This window comes from Bombyx mandarina, chromosome 24 (genome assembly GCF_030267445.1).
Source record: "Bombyx mandarina strain Sakado chromosome 24, ASM3026744v2".
NCBI lineage: Eukaryota > Metazoa > Arthropoda > Insecta > Lepidoptera > Bombycidae > Bombyx > Bombyx mandarina.
The window spans coordinates 9,133,076-9,151,505 of NC_143230.1; the positions used below are offsets into that span (position 1 = coordinate 9,133,076).

Sequence of the window (18,430 nt, forward strand, 5' to 3'; positions counted from 1 at the left end):
TATAATCTCGACAAAACTTAGAGCCACTGGTGGTAGAGCGTCCTGTGATCCCGCACGGGCAGGTACCGTCATTCTGCCTAGATCGGCGACTTTTCGCTTAGAGCGCGCAATTTTTCTTTGTAATTGATGATGCGTTATATTTGGTATTAGGATCAACAGATATTTTCAATCGAACCTCAATTATGTTTACTATATTCAAGAAGCTGATGAAGGTTTATTGGTTATGACATTCTTTCTAAATTTTAAACTTTAAATGGCTCTCCTGTAAAGTTGCAAAAATTTCGCTTGAATCAAATTGCCGTTCACCCTTCGATATATATTATTATAGAATATTGTCAGACACAATAAAGTACAAACAGTAGTCAAAGGGGTTCCTACACGACCCTGGAGAGCGCGGTTTACTTGTTACCTGACTCACAGATTAAGAAAATTGCTACATTCGATAACAAAATCAAATCATTTATCAATATTGCCCAAATATCGCTGTCAACTGTCAATTTCATATTACGGATTTACAAATTTAGGGTGCACGGAAGAGTCACCGCCTGAGGTATGTGAGCGGCAGGGCGGGAGAGGTAGACTAACGTCAAGCTAACTCAGTCTGCCGTCGACCACCGCGGCGGTTGCACGATACAGTAGTTCTTGCCAGTTTGTTCCAAACATACACGAGATAAAATATCCTAAGATGGGTCCACCTATTTATTACACGACCAGTGTAAGATGTACTTTACAATGTGCACAATTTTTTTTTCTCAGACCGTAATGAGAATTGTAGCTGAAGGAAATTCGAATCGGAAAAACCAACATTTACTTCTCCACGAAAACCTAAAGAAATAAAGAAGAGAATCCACATTGATGAATTCGACTTCATCAGTTTTTGTTGATAAAAAATCAAAATAGATAAATAAATATATTTTTTTATAACGTACTATAACAGTGATAGCGTTTTTTTTATTTTCTTATTAAGAAATGTTAATTTGCTCATAAAATTGTTTTGTATCGTAAATTATAAAATATAATAAACATGCATTTGAATATGCATTTATTGTTTAATCAAGAAATAGAAAAAAAACAATATTACAATTACGTACCCATTACATTAATTCTAAAATGTTATTCTGAGATTTATCTGCACTTAAATATAATATCGTGTGCGTCTTGTCAATCACGCCCTGCCCCGTCTCACCCCGCCACATACCTCAGGAGGTGACTAGCGCTTCCGCGCGCACTATAATAAGCAGCTCGCGGATCATCATCACTCCGGTCATTCTCAGTAAGCCGAAACGATAATTCGTCTGCGACACGAATAATAAAATAGTGATTCACCCTTGAAATTGATTGAATCAAAATGAATCACCACGGATAACTCACTTCGCTACCAAATCACTCGATGCCTTTCGTCAGAGTGGCACGCATGCAGCGTATGTTTTACGCGTTTTCTAATTCAAAATATCAAATAACGACACGTGTTAAAGTAATTGTAAAGACAATTTTTAGGTCGCCACTAATAAAAATTTGCAGGTAAGTTCGAGTTTTGCAATAAACGTTGAGGATAATAATGCAAAAGTTTTTCGGGGTAGAGTAGTCGCCCTCGGCATCGCCAAAGTCTGTCTTCGCCCGATGATGCATTCCTATCTTGAGGACAGGTCGATCATTTGCATGGGTCGCGATGTGGCGGTGTAACGCTTCCACCGAGCGGTGTAATCACTCTACACAAATGCACAAATGTTGGAAAATGAAAAAAGTCCACTGAAAAAATCTTAGTAAATGACCACCATTTTACTGAGATTTATGTTTCATCCCATATCATCTCATTTCATATCATTTCACGGTGACACGGACTACGATGGGTTCACCAAACAACGAGACCACGCTTCCAGGCCAGACCAGCGAGGTTAGAACCTCCACGCTAGAACCACTTCTTCGCCACGGTGCCATTTCCCCCTAGAGCGGAGATCGCAGATCGCTATGCCACCCGGAATCCACAGCGCCAGCGAGTACGCAAGCCAGCTCGAAGAAGACGGTGCGGTATCCAAGGATCGCCTTGACCGCGATCGAATGCTGCGGACATCGCAACGCCACGACGTTGTCGCGGGTCAGGGCGTGCACCACACGGGAGCCCCGTACAGTGCCATCGACCGCACCACCCCCGTGTAGAGGCGGCGCATCACCATATCGGGACCACCGACGTTCGGCGGCCGAACAGCCGACTCAGTGAGCCGGCGGCCGCCATCATTCGGGGACCCAATCTTTCGAAGTGAACCCGGAAGCTCCAACGACCGTCTCGATCTTGACGCAAGCGCCTCTGATCACGAGGTGGACCCCCTGAGGCGGCGCCACCTCCAGACCCAGTCTTCGGATCCTACCGATGACGAAGGCCACCCCGCGAACTCGCTGCTGGATGCATTAACCCAGCCAAGCTCACTTAATTTTTCCTGAGTGGCTAAAGATGTGTGAGGTCTAACGTTATCATGATGAAAAACCACACCCCTTCTGTTGATTAATTCCGGCCGCTGTCTCTCAACTTCTTGCTTTAATCTCATCAGTTGTTCGCAGTAGAGTTCAAAATCGATGGGCCTGCTTGGTGGTAACAGCTCATAATGAATAATGCCCTTCCAATCCCACCACAAACACAGCATCACCTTGTTCCGAATTAACCCGGGTTTCGCCACAGTCTGTGAAGCCTGACCGGCCTTTGACCACGACCTTTTTCGCACGTTCTTGTCGTACGTAATCTACTTTTCATCACCAGTTATCAGCTTCTTCAAAAATGCTTCGGTTTCATTACGTCGTAATAAAGAATCCGGTTCATGAAGTTTTTTCCAGTGAGCTCATGAGGTACCCAAATATCGAGCTTTTTTATGTACCCAGTTTTTTTCAAATGCGCCAAAACTGTTTTGTGGTCAATTCTCAGTTCTTCAGCTACGTCGTAACTACTGATATGCCTCTTCATTAGATTCACTCATCTTGACAGTGCGAAAAATAAATAAAAATCACACATTTTCCTAAATTGAATTTGGAATTATCTTCTTTAAAATTTAAACTTTTAATGATACCAAAACCAGCCATACACAAATAGTATAGTCAAAGAGATTTTATTACATGTTCATACATACTATAATGCGAACAGGCTTTTCCCCAACCTATTATTTACTCTGTGACTTATGACCACAGAGAACATAAATATTACAGACAAACATGATGTGTCTCGGACTGCTGTTCTTCTTGGTGTGCGTGGTGACGTCAGCGCGCGCGTACCACGTGCTCTGTGTGTTCCCAGTACCTTCACGCAGCCACAACTCCCTCGGCAAAGGGGTAGTCGATGCCTTGCTTGGAGCTGGCCACGAGGTTTGGTTTTTTAATTTGTTTTTTTTTTTTGCATAGGTGGATGGACGATGGACGAGCACGACTAGGTGGTTACTGGAGCCCACAGTAATCTACGACGTAAATGCCGCCACCTACCTTGAGATATGAGTTTTAAGGTCTCAGAATAGTCCAAGGGCCGCCCCACCCTTCAAACCGAAACGCACTACTGCTTCACGGCAGAAATAGGCAGGGCGGAATGATTTAAAAAACAGTTCCATAAAATGTCATCAACATTACACTCCAATTCAATACAGCACACTTACCTCTTTTTTTTTCCTTCCTAAGCTGATGGTTTAGAGAGACCATATCAGCGTAACCTTAACTAGTAGGAAAGTTCACGGGGCTCAAACCTTACGATGTTCCTAACACGAACCCTAGCAAGAGCCGTGCTTCGCAGAATCTACCACCAGATCGGAAATGCGACCCACTGAGAAGATCCGGCGAGAAAATCAGTGGGCTGTGTCTGTGTGTTAATTTACTCGACGAGCCCTTCGTCGCAAGCGACGGGTGCGACGAGAACGATGTCCGGTCCTTGAGGTACCTAAAAGCACCGTTACTGTATCGGGAGGATCCGAAATGACGTGTTTTGGGCGACGTCAACCGTTTACCATTTGGTCGGCAGGATCGGCTATGTAGTTTCCGGCGGCCACGATGAGAGGATTCTTATGTCTTGCCGCTTTATCGAAGTTGTGCATTGACGCTGACTGTAGATACTTACTGATGTACTCTAGGTCCAGGTCCACGTCCAGGTATTAACGCGCCTAGTCGGGAGTGTGATGCTCAAAGTGGTATTTGGAGGGCGAACCCTTTTGAAGAGCACCGCTGTGCTTTTCGTGGGGTTGATATCGAAGCACCACTTCCGGAACCACTGTCCCATAGTGGTTGCTGCGGTCTGGAGTCGCCGATGCAATAACCACTTCTTCCTACACGAGTAGTAGATAGCCGTGTCATCAGCAAAGAGCGATATACAAACTAAACAGTAACGGGGAGAGAGGCTTGCGGGACTCCGGCTGTCACTTGACGGGGGCGAGAGCGCATTTCCCTCAACTCGATATCGGAACGAGCGGTTCGACGAGTAGTCTCGTATGATGAGCACGAGTCTGTCTGGCACTCCCGTGCTATACAGTTTGTATATCAAACCGTTGTGCCAGACTTTGTCGAACGCCTTCGCTATATCAAAGAAGAGGGCTCCTGTCGGGATGGGTCCGCCTATTCAGTCCTATTAAGATGTGCCCCGTGAGGCGCTGCACTTGATGGACGCACGAGTGCTTGGCGCGGAACCCAAACTGCTCCTCTTAACGTACTTGCGTCGTGCTTAGCTTAAGATGGTGGTCAATATTGCTATTAGTTGGACTGGTAACATTTTTAAAGCGCGAATGCGGATGCCGTCGGAGCTTTCCATGACCGAAGGCTCTCGATCGCCTCCTTGACCTCGGAAGTAGTAATAAGTAAGTAGTAATGGAGGGTAACGCGTCCGAGGGCGGTAGCGAAGCTCTGCGCTCGACCTCCCTGTCGACTAACTCGGTGTGTTCGAGGTCCGCGAATTGAGTGCTGGTGGTGCACTGCTCTTGCAGTGCATCGGCCAGCAGCTCTGCCAAGTCATCGTCTTCGTAAGCCGGTGGTTGGCCTGAAGGGCGTACTAGGGGCGGCATAGTGACGATAGTTTCGGACTTGAGGGTCCTAGCTAGTCGCCAGTATGCTTGGTGAGTGGGCGCGAGTTCTTCTAAGTAACTATCGCATTTTTTATTTCGGGCGTCCTTTAGGCGGGATTTGACTTCTGGCTGTAGACGACGCATCCGAATACGGTTTGATTGCCTCGGATATCGATTGTAGGCCCGGATTTCTGCGTTCCTGACTCTTCAGAGATCCCTAAGCTCGGGAAAGAGTCTGATGTGGTGGTACCAGTCTTCCACATCGACTTCTTTGGAAGATCTTATGACCGCGGAAGAAACTTTGGTCAGGATGTTTATGGTTTCGACGGTGTCCTCGGAGGATAGAGTTGAATCCGAGCCGCAGGGGAGGATTGGTGGAGCGGCATCAGCTAAGCACGTGCCCAGCTTCTTCCAATCCACCATGATCCTCGTGACTGGAGTTGGTCAGACTCCATTCCAGACAGACGAGACTGGGTTGAGCAGGCGACCGAGCTGCATGACGACAGGTCGGTGGTCCGAGTCGAGTTCTGACAATACCTCGATGGAACGTAAGCGCAGAGTTACGTTCCTAAGCAGTGCCAGATCTATTGTAATATTACAATGTTTAATTGCTAACGGTTGGTAGTACCGAAATCGACGAACCTATTCAAATAGAACTCCTTACATTTATATTAACCTGGTACTTTAAAATATATTTTGAACATCTTACATAATTTTGTTTAGACCAGCAGAAATCCAATCACACACATGAATCGTACGTAATGAACACAGATAATACATTATTGATGTATTATCTGTGTTTTTATTAATGTTACAGAAAAAAAGAACCTAGAAAGAGGAAGAAAAAAATTCAACGATATTTTCTATTTCAGGTGACATGGGCGACTCCGTTCCCTCCTAAAGAACCAACTAAAGGCCTGAAAATAATCGATGTGAGCGCCACAATATCTTTAGGTCAAAGTAAGTCAAATTCGAATGGTGTGTCTCAGTGGCGACCAAAAAAAAACTCAAGATGGCTTCTTGAGACACATCATTCATGTTGTCGCGGCGTCAAAATCCTCAAAAACCAAGATCTCCCCAGAACGAATGCCTTCCGTTTCAGTGATAGACATGCACCAAGTAAGAAACGATATTCCTGGTATTATGAAGATCAAGACCTTCGCTACCAATATCACGAGGCTGTCCCTCTCGATACCAGCGCTGCAGCAGGCGGTCATCAGCGGGAAATATGACGCGGTCGTCACAGAGTCCTTCTTCAACGATGCTGAGGCGGGGTTAGTTTGCAAAGGCCAATTCAAGAAGTGGGCTTATTGAAGCTACTCGCGCGCCCTCTGCCGTCCTCCGATAGTATCACGACGGATATTTTCCCGGAAGCAACGAGAGCGACTATTCGGGCGATAAAAATCAGCGAATTCTGTCACAATAATCATTCCCGCTCACGACTCGGTCGTATGCAGACGTGTTTTACGATCCGTCGTTCGCTCGCGATCTGCGACTCGGAATTCACAGTTTGTGCCCGACAGTTTTGTGACCGTGAATACCAACTGCCTTTTTCAAAGCAAACCAAATCGTGTGCTTGCTGTGGCACTCAGCCTAGCGATTTTCCCATCCCTCTCTTAAACCCGCACTGATTGTCATTTTCACGGAATAGGCACTCCCCCTCCCTGCTATCACTGCTGGCTAGTACATTACAACCTAACGTGCTATCGACAGCTCGACTATCCCGAGACTAACGTATCATCATTGCATTATAATTACCGCTAAAACATACATATAATTGTTAGTTGCTATGGGGAAATTTGTGGTCCATATATACCCGACACTCCCGGCCGAATTCGTGGCCTATAGGGCCGCTTGCAGCAATCCCTCCCCCCCTGCGTCCCTCGCCACGTCCTTTAAAGCCTCGCAGGCATGTCCCGCGCTCCTCGCCGTCGTAATAAGTTCGAGCACACGTTCCCACGTAGCGACTCATGAAGCGCCTAACGCACCCCCAACCCCGCGCACGCGTCGATTGCGTCATTCGAGCGCCGCAGCGGTCGACAGGCCTCCCAGCCTGCCGGCTTTGCTGCATGGTTGCTCGTTCTGTGGGAGAAATTGTCCGAGTTGATCTCCGGAGTAATCCGTGAGATCGCCTCGGGAGCCAGTCCCTTCGGGGCGCTCCTGTCGGGGTTCTACCGAATGATTGCGCAGTTCAATGGCTAGCCAGGAGCTGCGCATCATTTATTGGAACCCCGGCGGGGTAAAACCCCGCAAGAACGATCTCTTGGTTTTGCCCGGGAGTACAACCCTGAGGTTGTGCTCCTGGGCGAGACCAAGCTACGTCCTCGGGATGTGTTCAGGATTCCAAACTACTTCATGTACCGACGTGATGAGGTGAGTCCTGCCGGGCTGTCGTTCAGGGGCACTGCGGCACTCGTCAGGCGAGACGTGGTGCATGATCAGTTGGACTTGCTGGCCTTCACATCGACAAGGTCAATCGGTGTGAGGATCCACACCTCGGGGGGAGATATGCGGGTTTATGCCGCGTATAGACCCCCGGGGCCTGATTTCCACCCCGGGGACATAAGACGGGTCCTGAATTGCGACAGCCGCCCAGCTCTGCTGGTCGGGGACCTCAACGCGAAGCACGTCGCGTGGGGCTCCCGACTCAACTCAGCAGTGGGCAGGCGGCTGTTAGAAGATGCCGATAGGGGCGACTACTCTGTGGTCGGCCCCGACGAACCCACGCACATTCCGACCGCCGCGCAACTACAGCCCGACGTGCTGGATGTGTGCGTTCATAAGGGGCTACGGTGCCCCTTAACTATTGAGGCACTGTACGACCTGGGTACCCCCCATCTCCCTATCCTGGTCACACTGGGAATGGGGCTTACCCGGGTTGCGACCTCGCCCTTACGACCGAAGGTCGACTGGGAGCTCTTTAAGAGACGCCTAGTCGACCTTCCCGTAATTCAGGACCCCAACACCCCTGAGGGGGTCGACGACGCGGCAGTCCGCCTTGTCGACTCCATCAGGGGAGCGATCGACCAGGCAATCTTGTGCCCAGCGGCGGGCCCAGAGGTATACTCCCGGCCCATCTGAAAGCGATTATTCGCCGGAAGAGGGGCCTGAGGAGGCTCTGGGCGAGAACTCGTTGTCCCAGGATCAAGCGCGAGCTTAATGAGCTGGAAGCGGAATTGGCGGCGAAGATTAGCTCCTACCGGGGCTATGCGTGGGAGGAACGGATCGAGGAGGCCCGTGAGGACTCCTCGTCCGTGTCCCTCCACCGACTTTGCCGCCAGCTCTCAAATCGGCCTGCCCCGACTTGTCCACTCGTGGACGAGAGGGGCAACCGATGCTTCTCGGCTCAGGCCCGCGCTGATGTCCTGGCCGTAATGCTGGAGCGGCAGTTCGTTTCAAATGACTCTGCACCCTCAGAGGCCGCATTCCACCAATCGGTGGAAGAGAGCGTAGCAAGCCTACTCTCCTCCCCGGTGCCACCGTTGGGAGATGGTGATTTCATCACTCCCAGTGAATTGCGCCTCTCCATCAAGCGGATGAAGAGGCGCAAGGCGCCGGGTGAGGACGGTATTCCCTCCCTCGCATTTTTCCACTTCCCTGAAACGGTCGTGTCATTCATGACACGGCTGTTCAATTCTATTTTGTCCACAGGACACTTCCCGGGAATTTGGAAATTGGGCAAGGTTATTGCCCTGCCCAAACCCGGCAAGGATAGGAGAAATCCCTCCAGTTATCGTCCGATCACTCTGCTGTCGCATATGGGCAAGTTGTTCGAGCGGCTGCTGCTGAGAAGGGTGTCGCCGCACATCCTTCTCAGACCCGAGCAATTCGGGTTTCGCAGCGGTCACTCGACAACGCTGCAATTGGTCCGCGTTATGCACCACTTGGCGGATCGGTCCAACGCGCGCCAGTACGCGGCCGCAATCTTTCTCGATATCGAGAAGGCCTTCGACCGTGTCTGGCATACGGGACTGATCTACAAGCTGTTGCAGAACACGGACCTCCAGCACGCCTATGTGCGACTGCTGGGGTCGTACCTGGAGGGAAGATCCTTCCTTGTCGCAGTCGAGGGCGCAAAGTCGTCGGTGCGCCCAGTCACGGCCGGAGTTTCCCAGGGAAGCGTCCTGGCACCAGTCCTCTACGCTCTCTACACCAACGACATTCCCACGCTTGAGGGCAACCTCCAAGTGTGGGAAGCCGACGTGAAGTTGGCGCTGTTTGCCGACGACAGCGCCTACTTCGCGTCCTCAAATTTCCCCTCTGCGGCCATTTCGAGGATGCAGAGGCTGTTGGACCTACTGCCCCAGTGGCTGGACCGATGGAGGGTCGCGGTCAACGTGGGGAAGACCGCGGCTATTCTCTTCGGTCCGGTCCGCACAAGAGTCGTCCCAGGATAGCTCAGTCTTCGTGGAGTCAATGTCGAGTTTAGGCCCAGTGTCCGATACATGGGAGTCAATATCGACCGGAGTTTGAGGATGACCGCCCACGCCAAGTCGGCGTTGGCGGCCGCCCGCTACGCGAGGTTTCTCCTCCGGCCGGTGTTGGCCTCCAGGTTGCCGACCAGGACTAGACTCGGCAAATACAAGACGTATGTTCGTTCCCGTATCAGGTACGCAGCTGCGGCTTGGTATCACCTCATCCCGCAGATCATGCGGGTGAAGTTACAGGCCCAGCAGAATCTGGCTCTTCGCACGATAGTCGGAGCAGGGCGTTACGTCAGTAATGCCGTAATCGCCCGGGATCTGGATGTGGAGTCGCTCGAGAAGTTCATCCGGAGGCTAGCTCGTAATCTTTACGAGCGGGCTGACGGTGGACCCCACGAGCATCTCCACAACTTAGCTCCCTTGCACGCAAGACGACCTTTTTTTTTTTTTTTTTTTATTGCTTAGCTGTGTGGACGAGCTCACAGCCCACCTGATGTTAAGTGGTTACTGGAGCCCATAGACATCTACAACGTAAATGCGCCACACACCTTGAGATATAGTTCTAAGGTCTCAGTATAGTCACAACGGCTACCCCACCCTTCAAACCGAAACGAATTATTGCTTCACGGCAGAAATAGGCGGGGCGGTGGTACCTACCCGTGCGGATTCACAAGAGGTCCTACCACCAGTAATTACGCAAATTATAATTTTGCGGGTTTCATTTTTATTACACGATGTAATTCCTTCACCGTGGAAGTCAATCGTGAACATTTGTTGAGTACGTATTTCATTAGAAAAATTGGTACCCGCCTGCGGAATTCGAACACCGGTGCATCGCTTCAACACGAATGCACCGGACGTCTTATCCGTTAGGCCACGACGACCACAGATGATGGTCGGGCGCTACCAAGGGAGCTACTGGAACCCCTGGCTATGGTAAGATAGTCGGCTTAATCGGAGTGATATGGGAGTGCTCATAATGAGTGCCTCCATGGGACTGAGCTGTCCACACTCTTCATTTCCCCCCACACTGTTGGGGTGCCCCCCTATGGGGACCCATTTCTACCGCCCGTTTGGGTGGACCACTCCCCCCTTTTTTTTTTTTCCGGGTAGAGGGCCGAACCTCCTACGAGGTCCCCGCGCAAAAGGGGCGCGCGGGGTATGTGAGACTCAACGATCTGCATGGTGTTGTGAGCAGACCGCCGGCCCAAGGATTTTAGGACCCACCCACTAAACGACTCCCCTGCACTCTTACACCCGACGTCCGATCCCCTCCGAGGTCAGAACCCGGATGAGGTAGGGGGGGCTACCGCGGTCAACACTACAACCAGACGGCGCGGCTCACCCCAAGGACGCCCAGCCGACGGAGCCTTCGAGGCGAATCGAAGTCTCTGAAACGTCGGCCGTCTCGGTACGGCAGCCCGTCGGGCCGCCCAGACGGTGCCGCTGGTGTCCCGGAATACCCCGCTGGACCAGAACCAGCCTGCCGGGTCGGGACGCGATACACCGTCGACCGGTCGCTCTATTCAATCCACGGCAACGCGCTAGAGTGCTGGTAGCGCGCCGCGCGGCCTCACCCCCTCAGGTCGCCCCTTGACCTTCACCGGGGGGAGGCCGCTACCTACAGGGGCCGGGACGTACGGGCGTATTCCCGCCTCCGGCCCCCGGCTCGACGGCGACGGATCGGTGCGGAAAGGGAAGAGCTCTCCCTCTCTCGCTCCGCCGCCTCCTTCTGCGAGATGGTGGACTCGCAGAAGTCGAGCATCGCCTTCCAGGACGCGTCGCTGCCGAGCATCGTAGCCACGACGCGCGGCAGCGAGAGGTCCTCTCCTATGACCGCGACGAGGGTGGCGCGTTGCTCGTCGAATCCAGAGCAACGCGCCAATGTATGTTCCGCTGTGTCTTCCTCGTCGCGGTCCGCGCAGTGGTGGCACTGCGCCGTCGGTTCCCTTCCGGCTATCTTATGCAAGTACCGGCCAAAACAACCGTGGCCGGTAAGCATTTGCGTCAGCCGGAAGGTGAGGCATCCGCGGTCGCGGCCCACCCAGTCCGCGAGAACCGGGCGGACCGCCTCGACGGTACGGAGGCCGGCCGACGGGTCCGCCAAGCGGCGAGACCACGCCTCCAGCACGGACCGCCGAGAGTGGAGCCTCCGCGCTCGAACTACTCCTTCGCCGGGGCGCCCTTCCCCCCTAGAGCGGAGGTCGCTACGCCACCGGTAATCGGCAGCGAGTGCCTCCGCCTCCAGGTCCCAGGGTGGCGCCCCGGCGAGCAAGCACGCCGCCTCGAAGGAGACGGTGCGGTATCCTCGGATCGCCCTGACCGCGATCGCGCGCTGCGGACGTCGCTGCGGACGACGCGCTGCGGTCAGGGCGTGGCACCATACGGGAGCCCCGTACAGTGCCATCGACCGCACCACCCCCATGTATAGGCGGCGCGCCGCCTCATCGGGACCCCCGACGTTAGGAAGAAGCCGGCTTAAAGAGCCGGCCGTCGCGATCAGCCGAGGGCCCAATTTCTTAAAGTGAGCGCGGAAGCTCCAACGACCATCCAGTTCGAGGCCGAGGTACCTGAGACCGGTCACCCCGACCCCGATGTGAACGCCTCCGATCACGAGATGGGCATCCGCAGGCGGCGCCCGTCCCGGCCCGTGAAATAAGAGGGCCTGGGTTTTTTCGAGCGCCACCTCGAGCCCCAACCGTCGGATCCTTGCGACGACGCTTGCCACACCTGCGCAAGCCAGACGGGCAGACTCCCGGTAGTCCCTTCCCGGGGCTACGACCAGCGTGTCGTCAGCATAGCAGACGACACTTAGCCCGGGGAGGGAACCCCATAGGGCGCCCCGCAGGACCCAGTCGTAGCCGATGTTCCATAGCAAGGGGCCCAGGACAGACCCCTGCGGAACACCGCGCTCGACGGGGAAGCGGTAGACCGCCCCACCGTGTCCGACGCATACGATCGACCTGTCCTCGAGATAGGAGCCGATCAGCCGGCGGAGGTACGTGGGGACGCCGTGATACTCCAGCGCCCCCGCGATCACCGACCAGGGCAGGGTGTTGAATGCGTTCCTTATGTCCAAGGACACCGCCATTGCCACCCCGCCCCGGGTGACGGCCTCATCAGAGAGGGCACGCACGCGCAAAATCGCGTCGATCGTTGAGCGGCCCTCTCTGAAGCCGTACTGCTCCGTCGAAAGATCGGGACCCGTCTCGGTCAGGTGCCGGACGATGCGGGCCGCGACGATCCTCTCGAGCATCTTGCCCGCCTCGTCCAGCAACACGATGGGGCGATAGCCCGCGGGTGAGTCCGCGGGGCGCCCGTCCTTCCGCAGAAGGACCAGTCTGCCCGTCTTCCATTTCGACGGGAACCGTCCCGACTCGAGGCACGCTTCGAAAAGCCCCCCGAGCCGGTCCCCTAGGGCCTCGAAGGCCAAGCTCCAGACCCGGCCGTGAACGCCGTCAGGGCCGGGGGCCGCGTCCTTCGCCCTCATTCTGGACACGGCCGCATGGATCTCCGCCCCCGTGATAGGGGGAGGGGGCTCCTCGGCAGCGGGAACGCTGGGGCGACGCGGAGGCGTGCCCCACGTGGCGTCCATCTGGGGGGGCTCAAAGTCCCCCCCCCGCTGCCGGTGGGAAGAGTGCCGCAACAATTTCCCGCAGCTGCCGAGGCTGGAGCCGCTCGGTCACCGGGAGCGCCCACGGTTGCAGTTTCCTGCGAACCATCTTGTATGGGCGCCCCCAGGGATCTTCGTCGAGCGACTCCAGGAGAGTCTTCATGCTCTGCTTCTTGGCCTCGCCGATGGCCAGCTGCAACGCCGTCTGCTTTTGACGACAGTCAGCATGCAGCTGGGCCGCCGTCTCCGCGAACGTAGCGTCGCGACGACGGCGGCGGCGGTGGCGTGCGCTCCGGCGGCGCGCCCTCACGCACTCCTCGCGGAGTCTTGCGATCTCGGGCGACCACCAGAACGCACCCCCACGTGGTGCTCGGGGGCCGACCCGGGGCATGGCGGCATCACAAATGTTTGCCATGGTGCCCCGGAACCAGTCGACCTCCGCATCCACGTCCGCGAGCCGCGCGGGTTTTGGCGCCCACGCAGCAACAGCGACCGCCTCCATTCGCAACTCCTTATCCGTCCGTTTCAAGGCCCACCTGGGGAACGAACAGGGCGCACCTTGCGGGAGCTCCTCCTCACCGCGGGCGCCCGCGGCTGACGCCGAAGACGGCGACGACAACGACGACAAGGAGGAGGCGGAGAGCTCGAATCGAACGTATCTGTGGTCCGAGAGCGTCTCCGCCCTCTCGAGTACGCGCCAGCCGCGGGTTCGGCATGCGACGGACGGGGACGCGAACGTCACGTCCACATGAGACTGCCCGTTCCACCGCACGCAAGTCGCGACCGAACCTCTGTTTATGAGAAAGAGGCCGGTCGCGATCGCCCACTCCGAAAGGGCCTCGCCTCGCGCATCCGTGCGGGGGGAACCCCAAGCCGTGCACTTGGCATTGAAGTCCCCCGCGACGATGACAGGGCGGGACAGCCCAGAAACCGCTCGAATTCGGCGAGGCTCCTGTTCGGAGAAAAGTACGCCCCGATCACGACGGTCCCGTCGATCCTAGCCGCGACGTACCCGGGTCCCCTGGCCACCATATCCAAGGGGGGTAACGCCGCGGACTGTCTTAGTACGATGGCCACGGAGCCGTCGACGTCCCCCATCCAGCAATCCTGGTCGGTGGGGACGAAGTACGGCTCCGCGGCGACAGCGACGTCGATTGACCACTCCGCCATGGTGTGGACGAGGAGATCCTGTGCCCTGGCGGAGTGGTTCAAATTACTTTGAAGGAAGCGATGGACGCAACCCATTACGGGGCTACGTCCATCGCTCCCTCGTCTGTCCCGCCCTGCGGCTCGACAACAGCCGCGGCGGGAACTGACTCGCCGGCTGCCCTTATTGCAGCCGGCTCTCTCCTCTTTTTATTTATCTTTCCGCCCCTCCTCGTTTTGGTAGAGGAGGGGGCGGATTTACACGCCGGGCCCCCGGCCCGGTGGTCGGCCTTCCTTTTAGCCGCGTCGCACAAGACGCAGTGCGGCGCGGCTGTGGTGCAGGAGGCTGCCTTGTGCCCCGGTTGACCGCAGCGGAAACACAGGTCGCTGCGGTCCACAGTCGAGGGGCACTTGGCGAGGCCGTGGCCGGTGCCGAAGCACCGAAGGCAACGCCACGGCCTGCTCTCCTGCAGTTGCACGTGGGCCACTACCCAGCCCACGCGCAGCCATCCTGGGCTGTCCGAAGGCCGACCCTGTGGAGGGGTGGCCAGGAGGTTCGCCGTTGCGATGGGGCAACGTGCCCACGTCGTCCGGGTTCCGGAGTACGTCGCCCGGAGCTCCCCGACTTTGACGTCGGCGAGGGCGCAGTTGCCCTGCGACGCGATGGCCGCAGCGACCTCCTCCTTTGTGGCGCACTCGTCGAGGCCCGTGATTTTCACTTCTCCCATCTTCACGGGCCGCGCAATGCGCACCACCTCGGGGTCCGGCAGGATCTCCCTCAGCCGGGCCGCCAATTTTTCGGCCGCGGCGTTAGTGTTTGGGCCGGGGCACTCTATGAGACGGGCCCCGTTGGTCGTCTGCCGGACCTTGATGCCCCCCTCCACGCCGAGGGCAGAGGGCGGGGCTGGAGAGTCGGTGCCGGTTTGGCGGCGTTGACGCCCCCCTTCTTTTTGTTCCGGCTCCTGCCGGGCCCCACCTTCGCAGGCTGGGACGGGGCAGGAGCGGCCTTCTGGGTCTTGGGCTGGCCGGTGATAGGTGCCCTTGAGGGGGCGGGTTTTGGTGCCCCCGTATCCTTTGCCGATGATCCGGGTTTGGCCGGAGCAGCAGCTGAAGCGGCCGAACGTGCCGCTGGTGTCGCATCCTTTTTGGGACCACCATATGTTTTTGCGACCATTTTCTTTCGGGGTGCCGGTGTGGGGGCAGCGCCTTTCGCCTCGTGAGCGAGGGGCGGTCTCGCACGCTCCACCTTGGAGCTGCGTGCCTCCGAGATTAAGAGGCGCCGCCTCAGCTCTTCGGCCTCGCTTTCATCTTCCACTTCGGGCGGAGGGGGAACGGGGGCCGAGCTGCGCTGCTTCTCTACCAGGTCGTTGACCACCGTGCGCAGCTCTGCCATATCGACCTTGATTTGGCCGTTTTCAGCTCGCAGGTGGCCGTTCTCTTCGCTAACCTGCGCAAAGCGGGCGTGCATCAGGTCCAGCTCCCGCCGCAGGTCCGCGTTCTCCTTATCCGTCGTGCGCTCCACCACCTCCACCAATATCTCCTCCATCGAGGCGGCTGAGGATTTGAGGGCCCGTAGGTAATCACCCTTTAAGCCCGCGCTCGACTTCGTCGCCACCGCGGACACAAGTTTTTGGATAATGTTCAATCTACGGAGGGGGTCATAGGGACCCACCTCCGTCAGGGAGCGCTCCAGACGCTCGACCTCTCCTACCTCTGTCCCGTTCTTTGCCTTGCGGCAGGCGGCCCTAGACTGCGCCGAGGAGGCAGCGTCCAGTCCGCGGGAAGAAATGTCACAATTGGTGGCAGGCGGCGCCGCAGCAGCCGCCGGCCCTTCCGCCATCGCCATATATTTGGCGCTGGCGGGCTCACCCTCCGAGGAGTCGGACGGAGCGGAGGACGCCGGCCGACGAGCCGACTTCCGCTTCCGCCGAGTCCGCTGCCGAACGCAATCGGCAAACAGCGCTGGCGTCTCCCGCCCACTAGACGCATCGCCCCTTGCGGAGCTCCGCGCCGAGTACAGCGAGATCAGGCTCTCGCAGCGCTCAAGGCGCACGGTGGGGACTCTGTCCCTTACGCGACCCGTGCTGTCGCCCCCTTCCTCGTGGCAGTGTTTGCCCCCCCCAGAAACGGTGGGGCAGCGTGCGGCCGATCGCTCGACCGCACGGAGGGATTCTCCCCCCGCGGAGTGGGAGGTACCCTCCTGGGGTAGTACATTTTTAACAGTTGCCATTGTATCCATGTTTCCTTTTTGATTAACCAGGGGTCGGTCCCCTGGGGTCTGGTTGGTACCCTTGGGACTGGACTCCCTCCAGCCATTCATCCCATCGCCGGGCACCAGAGCTTAGGATTGGGGCATTTTTTAAAGAGGTTTACGTCCTCGCGGCCCCGTGCCTCGCGGCAGCGGCCCCCGTCCCCCACGCGGTGGGGATTACGGGTTGGCCGGCGGCCCGCCGAGTGCAACAAGCAACACGGCAGACCACCGCCCGACGCTCAAGAGAGCAACTACGACGAAGCCACGCCGGTATACCGGTACCCCCCACTGGAGGGCGTGCCCCTGTAGCCGAAGCCGGGGACATGGCGACCAGCGGCCGGAAGATGCGTAAGCAACGCCGGCTCACTTCTCCATCGAAAGGTAGGCCAAAAGTGGCCCACCATCACCCATGGGTTACGTCCGAAACAGGTCGGACGTCACCCGAAAAACAAAAAGGGGGAAGAAGGGGGAAGAGAGAGGGAGCCCGAGCGTCTCCAGGAGGAACACCCTTCAGCGAGTGAAGGGCGTGGAGAGCCCGCAACTCCCCCTGCTGGTTTTGGTCCGCGTCGTCCGATCCCTTTCGTTGCAAAGCCTAACTAGGCTACCCTACTCCTACACCTAACCTACCTACCTAACACCTAGGAATCCTTGCAACGAAAAAGACCGGACGATACCCCTGGGAGTGGGACTGTTCCCAGAGGATCCCGTTATCCGCCACCTACGGACGCGCCCGGTGGAAGTCCAGCAAAACTCCCCCACAGACGGAGCCCCCGGCCACGCAGAGTGCGCGCCGGGGGGCCCGCCTAGGTCCCTCGGGGGACCACTCCCCCCTAAGGGGAGTGATTTTACGTCGGTCCCTCCCCGCGACGGTCTTCCCCTTCTGGGGAGCCCCTAGCGGGTGAGCGCCAAACTAGTGCCGCGGCTCCCCCTCTGGTTTGTAGAGGTGGGGCCGGTGGCGGGCCCCACGGTGCTGACTGTTGTCCATGCTTTTGTACATATAGGGTAGTTAGTTTTAGTTTAGTTGTAGTTAGTTGTAGATAGTTATAAGGGAAAAAAAAACATTAGCATTAAGGAAGCAGAGGACAGCAGCCGGCGCCGGGGAGACTCCTCCGCGGGCATCACCCCACCCAGGAGAAACAAGCCCATCGTTATTATATTTATGTATTTATATTTTGTCGATGTAGTGCAGCCGTGCGCGCTGCGAACAGCGTACCTCTCCCCAGTTCTTCCTGCATTATTTCACCCCTGCCCTTTGTGGCAGGGAGTTTCAGCCCGGGCAGTGGGGTTTGCCCCGAGGCCCGTTACGTGCCCCCGTCAGGGGGTACGACGACCCCTCTTGTCTTGTCTTGCGTCATTGCGTCATAGAGCGCCTAACTAGTGCCGCGGCTCCCCATCTGGTTTGTAGAGGTGGGGCCGCGGCATGGGGCCGGTGGCGGGCCGCACGGTGCTGACTGTTGTCCCTGTAATTGTGTATAGTAGTTGTAGTTAGTTTGTAGTTATACATAAGGGAAAAAAATAGAATAGTATTAGCATAAGGAAGCAGAGGACAGCAGCCTGCGCCGGGGTGATTCCTCCGCGGGCATCGAGCAGTCACTAGACCAGCCCCTTATATATATGTATTTATATTTTGTCGATGCTATGCAGCCGTACACGCTGCGAACAGCCCTCCCCATTTCACCGTCCTGCACCCACATCACTCCTGCCCTGTGTGGCAGGGAGCTTCGTTCCGGGCAGTGGGGTTTGCCCCGAGGCCCGTTCCGTGCCCCCGCAAGGGGGTACGACGACCCTCTTAGCTTAGCTTATTGCGTCATTCTCGTCCGTCGCGACCTCGATTGTCTCGAGCTTAGGCTCCGATATCGAATCGGAGATGGACTTCGAGTCCGCTTCTAGTGCTCAACCAGGAACCTCGGATGGGTTCCAAACAGTAACGTCTCCGAAGCTCGCGCCCGTGCCTAAAGCCGTTGTCCCGCCCCCGCTG

At 56.3% G+C, this 18,430-nt stretch overlaps 3 protein-coding genes across 3 annotated transcripts in view; 1 reads left to right on the forward strand and 2 right to left on the reverse strand.

Annotated features, from left to right (window-relative positions):
• The first annotated feature begins 1,199 nt into the window (after positions 1-1,199).
• Positions 1,200-18,430, forward strand: part of UGT41A3 (UDP-glycosyltransferase UGT41A3) — a 49,405-nt gene continuing 32,174 nt past the window's right edge. Inside the window, exons 1-4 of the mRNA XM_089738234.1 lie at positions 1,200-1,521; positions 3,193-3,348; positions 5,891-5,978; positions 6,121-6,292. Of these exons, the coding sequence (XP_089594360.1) occupies positions 3,199-3,348; positions 5,891-5,978; positions 6,121-6,292 (410 nt within the window). The 5' untranslated portion in view covers positions 1,200-1,521; positions 3,193-3,198. The remainder of the gene's footprint in view (positions 1,522-3,192; positions 3,349-5,890; positions 5,979-6,120; positions 6,293-18,430) is intronic.
• LOC149500042 (uncharacterized) lies at positions 14,281-14,929 on the reverse strand. The gene has a single exon (XM_089738253.1). It carries the CDS (start codon positions 14,927-14,929, stop codon positions 14,300-14,302), a length of 630 nt encoding a protein of 209 aa, XP_089594379.1. The 3' UTR covers positions 14,281-14,299.
• LOC149500043 (uncharacterized) lies at positions 15,034-16,137 on the reverse strand. Its single transcript, XM_089738254.1, has one exon. The coding sequence runs from the start codon at positions 16,045-16,047 to the stop codon at positions 15,034-15,036; it is 1,014 nt and encodes a 337-aa protein (XP_089594380.1). The 5' UTR covers positions 16,048-16,137.